Here is a 15,811-nt window from a genome sequence, read left to right as displayed (position 1 = left end):
CACACCCCAGACCTACTAAATCAGAAACCATTCACATGAGCTCTCCAGATGTTCTGATGCATGATAAAGTTTGAGAAGCCCTGATTCAGAGAATTTACAAGTAGGAAGGGCCATAAGCTTATGTTAATTTTTTTGTAATAAATATGTGGGTTCTTCACACGCAGCAAGTTAGGCATAAGACTGTCTCTGCCACACTCTCCACCACAAACTCTCCATAGATGTGACTTTGAGTACACCTTACACCCAGATCTTAGTTTCTAAGGATCATTCTCCAGTAAGTGGATCCAAGGCTTTGCACTGTTGCAACTTTTTTTCTAAATTTGACATTACTTCAAATAAAACAATTTATTCCAATTTAAAAGGATATAGACGATGACCCGAAACAAACAATTTCCAAAACTGATGATATGGAACTCAGACTGAGTGTATTTATTTATTATAATCTCCAAAATAATTTCAGTTGGTACAACCGCTTCTCAAAACCACATCACTATCAGGCTCAGAATTTAGTTATAACCAAGCGATTCACAAAAACACTTTTAAGCAACAAAACATGCTTAGTATTTCCTTGAGAAAGGTCCTTCAAATGTGTACAGCATCACTGGGTAATTCACAAAACCACTAGAAGGGCACCCTCATGTGTCCAACTTCTGTACCCCTTATGTTGTTGAACTCACAAAATTTGTGATCCTTCCACATCTCAAAATAAAGGCCTTCATGGTACAATCTGCCTTCCTCTTAAATTTTAAAGGATATTCTAGATCATTCCTTAGGAAAGTAAAACTATGAACACTTTAAGAGGGAAACAAGTTGCTTGGACTTCTTTTATATTATACACTTCAATTATGGGTTATTTAGTGAGACTTTAAAAATTTTATATTTTAAAAAGTATCAGAGGGGACAAAAATAGAAAATATTTACCAGCAGGTTAGGCTCTCCTGAAATCACCATTTTCTGGATAAATACATGTAGCATCACTAAAAATTTTCACCATGTATTATTATACATAGCTTGGAAAGAACTAACATTTTGGGCTAATATTCATGTCTTAAAATAGCATTTTGCTTGATTCCTTTTATAATCCTAAACTCTTTCTTTAAAAAATCTGTATCTTTTTTAAATAGCTCTGAGTCTCACTGTGATTTTCAACACCTTGGCCTGAACTTGTTTATGAAAAAAAATACATAACTTCTGCAACTTGAGCTGGTTATACTGGGAAGAGAGGAATTACCATAATTTCATTATACCTTGTATTAACAATAAACCTTCTCACAGAGAAGAAAATACTTTAAATACCTTAAATCATATTTACAACAATAAAATTCACATTTCATGCTTTAGTGAAACACTTAAGTCATAAGATAGTCCTCATAGTTTATTGGAATAGAGCCCTTCTGTACCTGGCCTTCTGCCGTACGCCGGGTATAAAGCTCTAGGTGTTATGAAAATAGCAAAACTTATGCCATCCTCCTATCAAGTAGAAAAACTGAGGGTAGATCTTGCCAGCCATCAAGTGGTGATAGAAATCCTGTGTCCTAGTGAAGTGACAACCAATGTGCTTCAAACATCGGGTCCTGTAGGAATCACCTTGATTGCTTGAAAAGTGCTAAAAAGCCCAAATGTTCTTTAATGTGAGTTGAAGGGCCCGAACAGCCCTTCTGAGCACAGCTAAACACTTCATTTATGTGTCTATTGCACAGGATTTTTATGTTCTTCCAGAACTAGTGCTGTGTTTCTTTCTGTAGCTACTATATACATTTTTCTGATAAGTTCAGCGTTTCATTGGGAAATGTGACTTGCAGAGAGTTCCCCTTTGGGGCAGGGCCAGACCTGCTACTCCCACTGACCTCGTCCACCAGTAAAACACTCTCTGAATCCTGCCCCTGGGAGGAGTCCGAAGTCTCCGATATTCGCAAAGTCCTCAGTGAGGTGGTGTCTGTTTGGGCCAGGCCCATGCCGGGTACACCCGGAAGCAGATTCCTGCCTCCGAGACCGTTTTCACTGAGGTCGGGCATGTAAAGGAGGGTCTGAGATGTGCTGCTGATCTCCTTCAGCTCTCGCGAGAGGAAGGAGCGAGAGTGAGCAGACATGGCGGAAGATGTCCTTCTGCTGTCTGAGCAGTGCTGTCCGGAACGGTCTCTGCGGGACCCGCCGATGCGGCAGAAGAGGCATTTAATCTTCTCGATTGCTTTGCTGAGCACGGTCTTCCGCAGAAGGATATATATCCAGGGGTCCAGGATGGGGTTCACAGCAGCAATTCGGATGGCCTGCAAATCTGGGTTTTTGCTGATTTCTGGCACCAAACGTGGCTGATATAACTGGTTGATGAACACCCGTACCTGCATAAATGAGACGCCCACGTTTAGATTTCACCATTAATCAACTAGGGAAATATTTACCCGCAATGTCTAACCTAGTAACATTAGCTAGCTGCCTTATTTTCTGTTAATAACTGCCAAGAAAGAGCAACTTACATGATAAGCCTCAGGAAAACCAGCGATTGTGCAATTATGTTTGTTTTGAGTTAGTGTAACTTCAAAATTTTTGTAACTATCCTATATAACTTCCTTAGATAAAAGATGGTATACAAAAATGCAATGTATGTACAGGCGACAGAAGCATAAAGTTTCTTTGGGAAACATTTTATTAACTTCATTTTTGTGAGTGCTTTTGAGTTTTTGTGATTCTAATGAGGTATCTTTTTCCCTCCAGATAGCCACTGATTTCCCTTATTCCAGTTGCTTTTTTTTTTTTTATATATTTAAATGAAATTCATTTTTTAAGTCAACTAACCGATCATCACAGAAAAGTCCAGAGATCCCTTTAAACATAGAGTCCAGTAAGAATATACTGGGAACTTTTAAACCAATGTCTGAATCTCCTGTCGTCCAGAATGACCAGTGTGAATAGTTTCTATTTTTTCTATAGAGTCTGTTCCCCAGTTATAAGAATCATCTAGTGTTAACGACTCTTCCTTCAAAAACCTCTTCCAGTCTTTGCCCTTTCACTGCATTCCTCACCTGGATTATTGCATCAGCCGCCACAGTAGCTTTCCCACCTGTAGTTTCTGTCCTCTCCAATCCAGCCTCCAAAGTGCCACGAGAGGATTGCTTCTAGAAAGTAGATCTGATTGTGCTGCTCAATCCCTAAACATTCAGTGGCCCCTTACTGCTTGCAAACTGTAGTTTGGCTCAATGACTGCCACTTGGTGAATCCATCCTGAAACTCCAGTCAGAATCAATCCCTCCTTTGTGTCTATAGAGCATTAGAGCCAGTAAAGAGCCACGTGCTGAAAGCGCACTCTGCACAGACCAGTGGGGAAGACAATTCGTTCTACTGCTCTTTGAGCTCTTTGAGGCAAAGGGCACATCTGCCAGCCCACCATGGGATGGGCAGGCATAAATGAAGTAAACAGGAGGAGACCCTAACAACCTGTTTGCTATTTTGGGGGTCTTATTTTTGGCGGTTCAAAAATTTTGCTCTTCCTATAATTACTTTCATTCTTTCATGCATTTAATCATTTAATAGTAAGTACTTACTGTGTATTAGGCATTGTGATAAGTCTGGCCACAAAAAGCTGCATTTAGAATACCACGAATTTTTTTAATGTTTTTATTTTATTTTTGAGAGAGAGACAGAGACAGAGACAGAATCGGAAGCAGGCTCCAAGCTCTGAGCTGTCAGCACAGATCACGATGTGGGGCTCGAACCCACAAACCACAAGATCATGACCTGAGCTGAAGTCAGAGGCTTAACTGACTGAGCCACGCAGGCACCACTGAATACCACAAACTTCTTGAAGGCAGAGAGTAATCTACAGCACCGAACATAGGAAGGAAGATCAACTCTGACTGCAGGGTGATTAAATGAAATGGGAGAGGTATATATGGGGGCACAACTAATCCAGATCTGGAGGGGAGGGCGTCAGTGGATGCCTCCTGCAGAGGAGGAATCTTGCAGGGAGTTTTTGATGGGTGAGTGGGAATTTGCTAAATTTAGAAGGAAGGACATAACATTTCAAATAGAGGTCATTCCCTGTGTAAAGTCATTGTAAGTGATTTCTGGGAATTTCAAATGATTCAATGAAGAGAGTATGAATTTATGCAAACTTAAGGAAGACTATATTTTATTCCTTAGAGGAGAAAGCACTTGCTAAATGTACACTCTTATATTTATTCTTGGAGTATTACTGTTATTATTGTCTAAATCTTCTAATTCCACTAGGAGATGTGTTTTTGTTTTTTCTTTTTGAGAGACAGAATAGGGCAGGGGCAGAGGGAGATGAAGAGAGAGAATCTTAAGCAGGCTCCATACCCGCAGAGCCCAACTTGGGGCTGAGTCTCAGGACAGTGAGACCATGACCTGAGCCGAAATCAAGAGTTGGACGCTCAACGGACTGAGCCACTCAGACACCCCTCCAATAGGATCTTGTATGTAAAAAACTCACCTCATATAAAAAGGGGCTTTAAAAGTGATCTCTGTCTTGGGGTGCCTGGGTGGTTCAGTCGGTTAATCGTCAACTCTTGGTTTCAGCTCAGGTCAAGATCTTATGGTTCATGAGTTGGAACTCTGCATCAGGCTCTGCAATGACAGCACGGAGCCTGCTTGGGATTCTCTCTCTCTGCCCCTCCCCTGCTTGTGCTCCTGTTCTCTCAAAATAAATAAATAAAAAAAGGTACATGATCTCTATCTTTAGTAATTACTTAATAATTATTACTTGCCTTTAGTAATTATTTTCATAAGGGAGAAGTAAGAGGCAAGTCTCAGCCAAGGAGGATGCACAAAAACCATAAAAAGGAGAAAGAACCCACAAAAGCAGAGCTGGAGCCATTTAGGGGCAAATATCTCTAACTTTAACAAGACTCGAGGATACTGCTACTTTATTATGCAGTATAATAATTAATATTCATGGTCTATGAATCACCATGAAAGAAGGGATAGTTTAGAAAGATTTATAACAATTTGGATAAAATAAGTTTAAAATGTTTAAGGAAATAAGTGCATTAATCTGTAAAACTCAATTCATGAGAAACTTATCTCTAGATGAGCCTAGATTAGTGAGAGGTAGCTGTATTTCTATTTCTTCCTTAGCTGGAATTCAGACTGTGATCTATACAGGTCTATAGTCTCTTGTTAAGAAATTATTGGTTTTCAGTTGCTGTTCCTTTGTTGTTATTCATTTGTTTTGTTTTGTTTTTGATTACAAAACCTGACCTAAACTTATTTCAGCAGTAAAACTGGAACCGAACTAGACTGTGAGGCTATTTATAGTTTGTTTATTCTACTTAGTATAAGTATTCCTGGGTTTTGCTTTGGAGGTATTGTCCCAATTTTGATGGGAATATTACATATGATTAATATGTAATATTACCTATTACTAAAATTCTAAAAGCCAAGAAATTCTGAATTCTAAAACACATCTGGCCCTAAATGTTTTGAATCAGGTTATTGTCCTGTAAATCTCACAGAATAAAATAAAATGGTCAAATGGCTCTAACTAGCATGAAATTAATACCTTGATCTCTGGCAGACAGCTAAATAAAAACTGAACTAGAATAAACAGAAGTATATGATGACTTAAAATACCTTTAGAAACTGTGCTTGGATAAATGATATTATCAAGACAAAGCATGATTGATTTTCCATTTTCTAAAAACTAGTGACACAAAGTACTTTGGTTTCTTCTTGCCATAGCTGTATTTGGGCACTGAGAGATGCCCTCAGGTCTACAGGCCTTTTCTCAGATGAAATGTTACTGAAACCTGAAGGTTTTGAGGAACTTATCAAGCCACCTTGTTGGTGGCTCATTCTGGTCTTCTGGTGACTTCCATGTCCCTATTTCTGTTCTACCAGGTTGGCTGGCTTTCTGCTTAAGAATTATTTCCTGACAATAGAATCATTGGTAAAACGTATGAGGTCTGTATTTTACTCACATCACATACTATGTTCCTAAGAGTAAAAGAAACATTGGACTAAAATGTGTTAGTATCAGGCCTTCCCTGTGCATAGTCTTTAGAAAAACAAAACAAAACTGAGACAGGGTCTGTGAGGACTGGAGACTTAGAGCCTCTAGGTGGCGGTGTTGCTCCACCTGGAAGTTTTTGGTCCACAGGTTCTCCCTAAGAAGCGGTTTGCTTAGCCATCTCTAAGACCCTCTTTCAGAACAGAATCTTGGTAAAATCTGGACTTTGCATTTTTGAGATTTTTAACATTGAAATCTCTTGTTGCTGGTTGCCTCTCCCACCTCAAAGGAAACACGGTTAGTACTGAAAGGAGGAACATTTTTGAACAGTTGAAATGGATATAAAAGGAATGAAATTTGTATCTATTTACTGGAATGTATTAGGACTTAGCATTTTATTTTAAAATTTTTGTGACCTTTCAGAAAAGCTAGACTGTTGTAAAAAAAATTAATGAGATTTCATAATCAAAGGTGATGAGAAGCAAGGAGAGATCACATCACTCTGTGTCTCACTTCCTCCACAGTTTTAAGTGATTTTGACTAGCATCCAAGGGAATGAAGGAAGCCCTATTTTAGAGTTCCATGGAGGGGGGACAGGCTTACAATTAATACAAGCCACTGAGCCTGGTTATTTAATGTCATTTCAGCAAAGGGGAGCTCACAAGATAGCAACAAAGAGGAGAATGAAAAGCAACATTTAAAACTTCAGCTAAAAACATTCTCAAATTATTAAAAAAAAATGAAGACACATTAGTTTTCCTTCATAGCATGTTTGCATTGGAGACTGCCCTGGGGCAGAGAAAAAGACAAAATGAACAAAATCTCCATGTACTCTGTAATGTTTGAAAAAGTTTAGCGATCTCTGCCTCACTTAAAAAAATTTTTTTAAACATTTATTTATTGTTAAGAGACAGAGCATGAGCATGGGAGGGACAGAGAGAGGGGGAGACACAGAATCTGAAGCAGGCTCCAATCTCTGAGCTGTCTGCACAAAGCCCCACATGGGGCTCGAGCTCGCAAACCATGAAATCATGACCTGAGCCAAAGTGGGATGCTTAACCGACTGAGCCACCCAGGCGCTCCTGTCTCTGCCTCACTTTAAAGGCTACTTGGTTTGCTCTCCCCATAGCGGGGGGAAAGTCCAAATGAATATGGGAATATCCACAGCAGTACTCCAATGTCATGTGGGGTGGGTGGTGAAAGCACTTTTCTGGAATTCCTGTCCTTATATGCTTCAGAAATACACATGTTCAGGCAGTTTTCAGTGTTGGAAGAGTGTGCTGCTGATAAAACAGAATCTTTGTGCCAGGGGAAAAAGCTTAAAAAGTTCATTCAACGCAAACAACATATATACTCTCTTGCAATTTTAAAAGTGAATCAAGGAGCTTAGCATATTGGCATATGTTACAATATTCTAAGCTTCTTGAGAGGATGACTACAAATTAGGATTCGGGAGCATTGGAACAGAACTTGGAGATGATAAATTCAAAAGAAGGTGTGATGACAGGAGAGCTGTAAGGGATGCTGTATGTTGTATGTTGTAGAGGTCCGTGCACAAGCTTTGGAATGAAACAAACCTCTCTTCAAATCCTGGCTCTGCTCCTTCTAATTAATGTACAAATTATGATAGTGCTTCATTCAATGCCTAGCACGTAACATAAATATCTGCTGCCCTTGCTTTTTTGGTAACCCATACATGGTATTTCGGCTACTGTGGAATGTGTGAATAATTCCAAAACCACAGCTCAGAGGTAGCTTTGGTGTCAAAAGACATTTACTTCCTATGTGAGAAAAACCTGTTGGCAGGGAATGTCTAATTGAAAAAGAATGTTGAAATTTTGATAAGACCGATTTAGTAATTGACTGTCAAAGTACAAATGTTTTCCAATAAACGACATGGTCCTACAGCTGAATTTGTGTGTGCTATGTGTTCTGTTCCAAGAACATAAAAGGAATTATCTGTGTATGCTCGGTTATCTAACTGCCCTGTGAAGAATCCAAAATTGACACAGCTGTTACTAGAAATTTTTACCACTTCTTTTTAGTGACCAAAAAAAAAAAAAAAAAATCTTTAAGTAAAGGACAGTGGAAAGAGTTCTTGAGTGTGGTGATGTAAGAGAGTTCTCCCTCCTTCTGGGTCACCATTTACTACAGGCAAATTATTTAATCACTACAGGTCAGTCTCTACATTGAACATTTATTTCTGAAGGTTTTTGTTTTTGTTTTTTTTAACTCTAACTTTCAATATTCTAATAGGAGATTACAGGAATCACTTCATCTCTGGGGAGAAAAAAACCTTGTTAGTAGATGTTCCATAAAACCAAGGCTTGACAGGTCAGCCAAGCATGGTGACAGTCTGTTAGACTGGGACTCCCCCCAGCAAGTTGCAGAAGGATATAAATTCCTCAACTGCAGTTGAGAAAACTGAGGAGCAGAATGAAAATACTGGCCAGCCCTGGGTTCTTCCTAGAGCTTTCAAGACTCAGATGAGATGCTGTACGTGGGAATCCCTTTTATGTGCTACTCTACAGTCTTCAAGTTTCTACCAGTTCCATGGTTATGACTAAAACACTGCTTTCAGGAACTGCTAATTTTTTTAGAGAGAGAAAGAGAGAGAGAGAGAGAGAGAGAGAGGAGAGAACACTCACGCAGAGGAGGGGCAGAGAGAGAGTCCATGCTCAGCATGGAGCCCCCACGCAGGGATTGATCCCACGTCCCTGGGTTCATGATCTGGGCAGAAATCAAGAGTCCAAGGCTTAACAGACTGAGTCACCCAGGCACCCCAGAACTGCCATTTTTAACTTAGCCAAATTTATTTGAAAAACTAATCAAATCCTTCAGGTTCTGCTGTAATGGCACTCAAATTTATGGCATTACTCTTACACCTTTAAATGTGATTTGTACTCATCTGAAATCCCATCAGTTGTTCTGTGACTCTACTTCAGTTTGGTTACAGTAAACAAAAGTATAACTATTTACAGCTTCCTCTGCTATAATAAATCTTCCTTGATCAAATGCTGGTGAAGGCTTTATCAAGACAACTGGTTTATTAGTAAACAGTCAAATAAACACTCACAGGAAGCTATTTTCCTAACCATCTGTTTTACCTGTCCAAGGCAGAAGACGAATCAAATTGGCCATTCTACCCCTAACAGAGATGAATACTTGTTACTTCAGAGTAAGAAGAAAGAAAATGAAAGAAACAAGTAAGCTATTAATATGCCTCGGCTTGCCTATGCATGGGGGAAAATGCCTTTCCAAAAATCTTACAGTCTAGCTGTTTAGTCCTGCGGCAAAAGATTTGATTTTAATTGTTATCTTAATGTTAGTAACTGCAAAAATTGGGCACCAGACGTTGATACAGCTATAGCATGTAACATGGGACCTTAGAAACCTGTCTTGCTTGCATGTTTCTGAAGAATTCAGTCCCTTTTATTTATTTTAAGCATAGACTCTTTCATTTCTTCAGCTTTTTCTGGGTTTAAAAAAAAAACAGAGACTGGTTTTAAATAGAATAGACAAAATGACAGGAACCACCAAATCTTGTCATGTAATGTTCCTTGTCAAATGTACTTACACCTTCTCTATTTGTTGATTATGACTCATTTGAGAAAGTTTCTCAAGTCTAGCCCAGTTTCTTATATCCACGATTAATTCCCTAAGCTTTCTCAATTTCCATTCCAAGCTCTATTTGTGAGACATAGGTTTTGGAAAACAAATTAAAATTTACTTTTTCTATGAAACTCAATATCAACTGCCCTCTAAGAGACACTGTAGTTTGTTTTTTTTTTTTTCTTCCCTAGTGTCCAAGAGACAAAATTTGCCTTTCAAGTGACTGTTAACCTCATATACTATGTCAGGCTTTTTGAAATTCCAAGTAAACTATATTTGCTCTATTAGCCTTTCCAAAGCATTTTAAGTGTTTTGAAGGATTTGGTTTTCCTCAAGTAGGATTAGCCACCAACTTGATTTGATGTAAGTAAAAAGAGGTGCTTCAATAGTTTCCTTGGAACTGAAGATAGGTCCGACTGCTTCAAATGTCACAGTTCAGAAGCTTTAAACTTAAATTACAATCTCAATATGAGAAACATGAAAATACATGAAAGTTGCGAAAGGAAGCCAAGGAAGATGACAGTTATGGGTAAATTCCCCTTTTAACTCTTTCAGTAACAGCCAAACTGTGGGTGGGTGAGTAGTTTAATGACCTCATTGCTTACCATTAATTTACAATTAAACTGAATCTGAAGTTAAGAGGTTAGTAGCCAGAACTAAAGGCTAAAAACTGAAGCTACTGTTACTCTTTATTACTGTTATTCTTTATTACTCAAAGGCATGTGAGTACATCACTATGTGATTACTTCTTAGTTGAGCCAGTTCCAATTTTCAGAGTAAAATTACTTAGTATCTACTGCACGTTCCTGACTTTATATAATAGAGTGGATAGTAGTTGTTAGTTAAAATGTAGCTCTTTTGCAAACTACAAATATAGCTCCTATAATTTCTTGCCTCTAGCTTCTCAAATAACTTCAAACATTTTGTGCTAAATGGCCCTGTACCATAGGGGTCGGGTCCACCACTTCTGCCCATGAAATGAATGAAGTTTTTAATGCATCTCTAGATGCTCCAAGAAAACAATTCATCTGTGACTATGCAGTCATCAACAGCCCATATCCTTACCTTCATATTTTAAAAGTATGTGCACGTTGCTAAACTTCTAGCTCTAATTCCTCAGCTCCTTAAAGTAGATGTTCTGTACATAACAACCACTCACTTTGTCGTTTACTGTTCTGTAAAACATAAGGCAGAAGCTAAAGAAGGGAGTCCCAGCTGGAGCAGATTTGTTTCTTCCAAATCTCACTGTATTGAGTTGCCATTACAGACAGTAAAATATATTTATGTGGCTCAAGTGTGACTTAACTTGGTAAGTTATATTGGGTCCTGGAATGGTTTAAAGGCCCTTCTGGCCAATTATATTTATTTCTGTTTATACAAATTGTCAAGAAGCTACTGTAAGCTGGCTCTCAGCCACATCTAAGTTCCTTCCATTTACACTCACTTTTATCAGAGATATAATATTTTTATATTAAATATCCCTGGACAGTATTAATAAGAGAAAGGAATAATAGCTCATTACATTTATTTTCTCTTGCTCCCAATCAGCATAAGACAGAGAAGTCATTTCTTTTTGAGTTGGTAGTTTAGAATTTCCAGAAATGCAGTGTTTTGAGAGACAAAAGAATTCAGAACCTGTTGCTTTCAGTAGAAACTCTAGATAAAGTAATTTGCGTGTGAACCCAGCAGTTTCTGGTGCACTCCGTTTTAATGACAGGCAAAGTAGAGAACTAGGTACGTTTTCCACCTTTCTGCTTATAACAAAGTTAATCCAAAGGCAATTTTAAGAAGGCGGTGTCCTGAAAGTGAAGTGTGCCAAAACTCAAATGCACACACTGTACGAAGGCCAAAATTAGAAATGTTCTAGGAGTGAGACGTGATGTAATATTATATGAACAGGGTTTGGAGTCAGGTGGGTCTGAGGTTCATCACAAGCTGCAGGGTTTGGGCTTGGCAATAATTAGATGACCATCTCTAAAGCTTCCTTTCTTTAGAATGACACTGTACCTCTCAGGGTTGTTGAGAGTTCAAATTCAGTGATCCATGTACATCAGTCTGAACTTAATAGGCCCCCCCTGAGAAACCTGGCTTTCCTGGTTCCAAGAAAGAATGAAGGAACCTGACGCTAGGCCATGCCCGGGTAGGAATGGTGACCCACACGCGCAACGAGATGTTCTCCCAGGGCACAGCCTGGGAAGGAGCAGGGAATCGCGCCTGACAGTGTGGTTCTGCTCGATTATTTTAAGCAGGTCAAGCCCTATGTAAAGTGAGGGTGATTAGATTAGACCAAAAGACATCCAGTCTCTCTAGCTCTAAACTTCTACATAATCTACCAAAACAAGCAAGCAAAAAAACCAAAACCAAAACCAAAAACAAAAGCAGAAAACAAATCCGTACAAAAATCAAAGCACCAAACCCGCGCTGCCCCTAAGGAATCGGGGAGGACAAAGAAATCCCCACCCCCGAAGTTTTGGGCTTCTGCGGTTCACTGTGGAGGACGGGGCTAAGTCACCCTACAGCGGTTTCCCCTCCACATCTGAAGGAGCGGCAGGTGTTCCCGGAAGGCTCAAGGCCAATGTCAGGCAGCAAGGGGTAGGGGCTGTCCCGGGAGAGAAAGGAAACCAGGCTTTCGGATGTAGGAGAAAATCACCTTCTACATCTCATGAGGGATGCGGCCGAAGAGGAGGTTGGGCCCGGTCTGAGTAGCCGAGGGTCAAGATGCCAGGCTGGAGCTGGAGGACAAGTTCACTGCCGAGGCAGGAGAGGGCAAGGAGGAAGCGTTAGACGGAGGAGGGAGGTGCATGCGAGGAAAGGGCCCAGAAGGGCCCCGTTCCCGGCCACTCACCACGAGAGGGATGGAGCAGATGAGCACCACCAGGGAGGTGGCGATGAGTAAGATGACCATCTGGATCTCGGCACCCGCGATGCGGCGGAAACTCCGGCGGCGGCGAAAGTCGCTGAGGCGCGGCAGGGCGGGGGAGGCGGCGGCCGGGTTGCCCCGGCAGGGGGCCCAGGGCACGGCCAAGGGACCCGCCGCGTGGTGCTGCTCGGTGCCCAGCGAGGTGCGGCGCATGAACTGGCGGTGCATGCGGAGCAGCGCGCCGCACACGAGCACGTTGCAGAGCACCGTGGCGAGAATGAGGAAGGAGCTGAAGCCCGCGTACATGTAGGAGAAGGCGGCGTGCGCCGTCACGTTGGTGGTCCAGTCGATGAAACACCAGGTGTCCGGGTACTGCAGCCGCGAGCTGCCCAGGCCCATGTTGGGCAGCGCGCAGAAGAGCACGTTGGACGCATAGACCGCGACGAGCGTGAGGCCCGCCAGCCGCTTGTCCACGTAGTGGCTGTAGAAGTAGGCGTGGTTGATGGCCAGGTAGCGCTCGATACTCATGGCACAGATGATGCTGAGGCCCGACAGGCCGAAGAAGAGCAGGATGAAGGTGCTGTACTCGCAGAGCGCTTCGCCTCCGGGCCACTGGCCCTTCATGTATGTGGCGATGGTCACCGGGCTTACCAGCAACGTGCCCAGCAGGTCGGTGACGGCCAGTCCGCAAACCAACGTATAAAAGGTCGTCTCCTTCTGCTCCTTGCGCGACTTGCACAGCACCACAATGGCCACCAGGTTGCCCACCACCCCGAAGATGAACATCACCGCCGGGATGGTCACCGGGCTGTTGGGACGGTCGGGGGTAGAGGAGGCGGACGCATTGACCCCAGGGGTGGACATGGTGGTGGTCCGCGGTACACAGCCTTGGCCTTCGAAGCTGGGCCTGGGGATGGTAGGAGAGACAAAGGCGCGGTGAGATGAAATTACCACTTGTCAGACCCGCTCCCAAGAAACAATATGCTGATGAGACAAGACCAACAACTGGATCCCGCCTGCGTCGTGGAGAGTAGCCATTTACTAACTTCGGCTACCGAAATCGCCAGGCTCAGGATACCTCCGGCCAGCAGCCCCCCACTCTGCTGTCATTAATATTTGCTAGTTGATACTTCCATTCTCTCCTCCTCCCTGCCCCTCCAGCCCAACTCACTCCACTGCCAAGATGAACAAGGCCTATCTCAAGGGAAAAGCGAGTGGTTCGCTCTTATTCCCGACAGATTCTGAGTCAATAAAATCCTCACCGAAAACAAGTTACGGAAGGCAATTTGGAAAGCGCGCTCGCTCCTCCCGGGCTCCGCTCGAGGAGCGCCCGCCCATCGCTCTCCGCCCGGTGCCCTCAAAGCCTCATCTCACCTGTGGTTGCCGCGGCGGTGGCAGCCGCGTAAGCCCCCAGGGTCAACACTCAGATGTCCAGGATAAGCCTCCAACCTGCCCTAAGTCTCGCCCAGCTCAGTGTGGAGCTTGCCAAGTCTTTGCCTTCTCAGAGCCGGGTCTCCGCGGCTGCCAATTTTCCGGAACTGGGGTCGGAATGGCCAGCTTTCAAAGAACTTGGGAGAACCAGAAGGGTAGCGGGATGGGTCAATGAAGTCTGATCTTGGATTTCTTTCTTTCTTTCCTCTTCTGCTTCTTTTTTCCCTCGTTCCTTCAAAGACGGGACCAAACTTTTCGGAGCCCGCAGGTCCCGTCCCCGGGCGGACAGCAGTCAGATGTGGGGGCCGCGCGCGCAGGTGGCGCGGATCCTCACTCCCGGAATCAGGTCGCCCCCCCTCGGAAGCCCAGGGCAGCACCGGCGGCTATCGGGGCTGGCGGCTGCCACTGAGGCTGCTTCCGGCGCCCTGGGGGCGGCTTGAGGTCCACTCGGCCTGAGGCTCTGACCTGGGACCTTTCATCTTCTTCCTCTTGGCTACAGGGTTCCGAGCTCCGCTCTCGCCCTTCCAGCCTCTGTACAAACTTTTCTCCAGCTCCAAGTTTCCCCGGCGGAGGCGGGGACACACAGTGCGCGGCCCGGGCGCCCATTGGCCGGACGGGAAGGGGGCGGGGCGTGCCCTCAGGGCTCTGCGCCGAGAGGCGGTGCACCGGCCTGGGGGGGCGGGGTTCCGAGCTGCGCGGGCCCTCGCGCCCGGCCTGGACCCTCTCCTCCCTGCGTTCCCGGCCCCGGCCGGGCTGGGGTCGCAAGGACGTGGCCGCGCGCCTCAGGCTTGTGTGCCGAGTGCCGCCGTCGGCGCGGAGCCTCGGAAGCCCTGGTGTTCTCCCGGGAACCCTCTTAGCCACTCAGAGGGGGCTAACTCTGAAACCAGCATCCCCTCTCCCTAGTTGCCTCCTGCTCCGAGTGGGCTGTTTCTCGCATCTTCCATACGTGTGTCGCAACACCTGGGCGTTAGGCAGGCAGGTCAACTGCTCTAGAACTTCACCTTGGAGCGGCCGAGTTGTGTGTGTGTGCGCGCGCGCGTGGCCCCGCGGGACGTAGGGTGGCGAGGCTCGCGTTGTGCGCGCGCGCGGCCCCGGGCTCGAAGTCAGGAGCGCGCATCAGACGGGGCGGGTGGTTGGGCCGGCGGGTGCGGGCGGGGGAACGACGAAGAATCTGCCCTTTGAAAGGAATTACAATCCATCCATGAAAGTAGTTGGTTGGCAGTGCCCAGGCTGTGGGCTGCGCCCCGTTGGGCATCCCCAGGCTAAAAAAAAAAAAAAAAAAAGAGAGAGAGAGAGAGAGACCGCAGCCTCTCCCGGCGCTGGTGGCGGAGCCTTGCGGCTGTGGAAGGAGGTGACCCGCAGGTACCTCGTGGGAGTGTTAGGGTGGGAGGGGTGTGTAACCGCGGAGATCTTTCTCCTCCTCCGGGGAACTACTCCTCCCAGGAAGAACGGTAGTCTGAGCTTCGTGGCTCGGCCCTGTTATATTCACTTTGGACACTTTGACCACGAATCCTTTGGTCGGCGGGCTGATGGAGGGTGCGACAGGGATTTGAAAGTTATTGGGAGTCAAGGAGTTCTCCAGTCATTACCTCCGTGATTTACTCTTGGATCGGTCTAGTCGCTCTACCTTTTTTCTTTAAATTACAGTTGGACTTACTTTGTGGTGGAAGTAGTTTTTTTGTAAACGCATTATTTAACTTCTTTGTGCTCTGGTTCCTAAAATCGGGACTGAAAACTAAAAAGAAACGATTGCAAAACTCCATGGTGTTTTAACTGCTTCACCATTTTTTTTTTTTTTTTAACCATGAAGTAGGATTGTATGGGCCTTTTAAATTCGTAGAAAAATCTGTTTCCAAGTGCGGGATACATGCATTTTAACATATTGCATCTCATCGTAGATTAAGCAAATAACTCGATTCTTTTATATGAGGAGCAGGTATTCATTC

At 43.9% G+C, this 15,811-nt stretch overlaps 1 protein-coding gene across 1 annotated transcript; it reads right to left on the bottom strand.

The window, feature by feature from the left end:
- Positions 1-400: 400 nt before the first annotated feature.
- Positions 401-13,919, bottom strand: PTGER4 (prostaglandin E receptor 4). The gene is made up of 3 exons (XM_040495928.1): positions 13,809-13,919; positions 12,420-13,341; positions 401-2,339 (listed from the first exon to the last, which is right to left on the bottom strand). Exons 2-3 carry the CDS (start codon positions 13,296-13,298, stop codon positions 1,749-1,751), a joined length of 1,470 nt encoding a protein of 489 aa, XP_040351862.1. The 5' UTR covers positions 13,299-13,341; positions 13,809-13,919; the 3' UTR covers positions 401-1,748.
- Positions 13,920-15,811: the final 1,892 nt, after the last annotated feature.

Source organism: Herpailurus yagouaroundi, unplaced genomic scaffold, assembly GCF_014898765.1.
Source record: "Herpailurus yagouaroundi ecotype Mexico unplaced genomic scaffold, PumYag 29, whole genome shotgun sequence".
Taxonomy (NCBI): Eukaryota; Metazoa; Chordata; class Mammalia; order Carnivora; family Felidae; genus Herpailurus; species Herpailurus yagouaroundi.
Note: the sequence above shows the minus strand (reverse complement) of the source record. Positions and strands in the feature narration are given on the sequence as shown.

Excerpts from the sequence above, each read along its gene's own strand:
- PTGER4 (XM_040495928.1), bottom strand. The coding sequence starts at position 13,298 with ATGTCCACCCCTGGGGTCAATGCGTCCGCCTCCTCTACCCCCGACCGT. Across the intron at positions 2,340-12,419 it reads TCTGCTCCATCCCTCTCGTG|GTACGGGTGTTCATCAACCA; the intron begins GTGAGTGGCCGG and ends TCATTTATGCAG.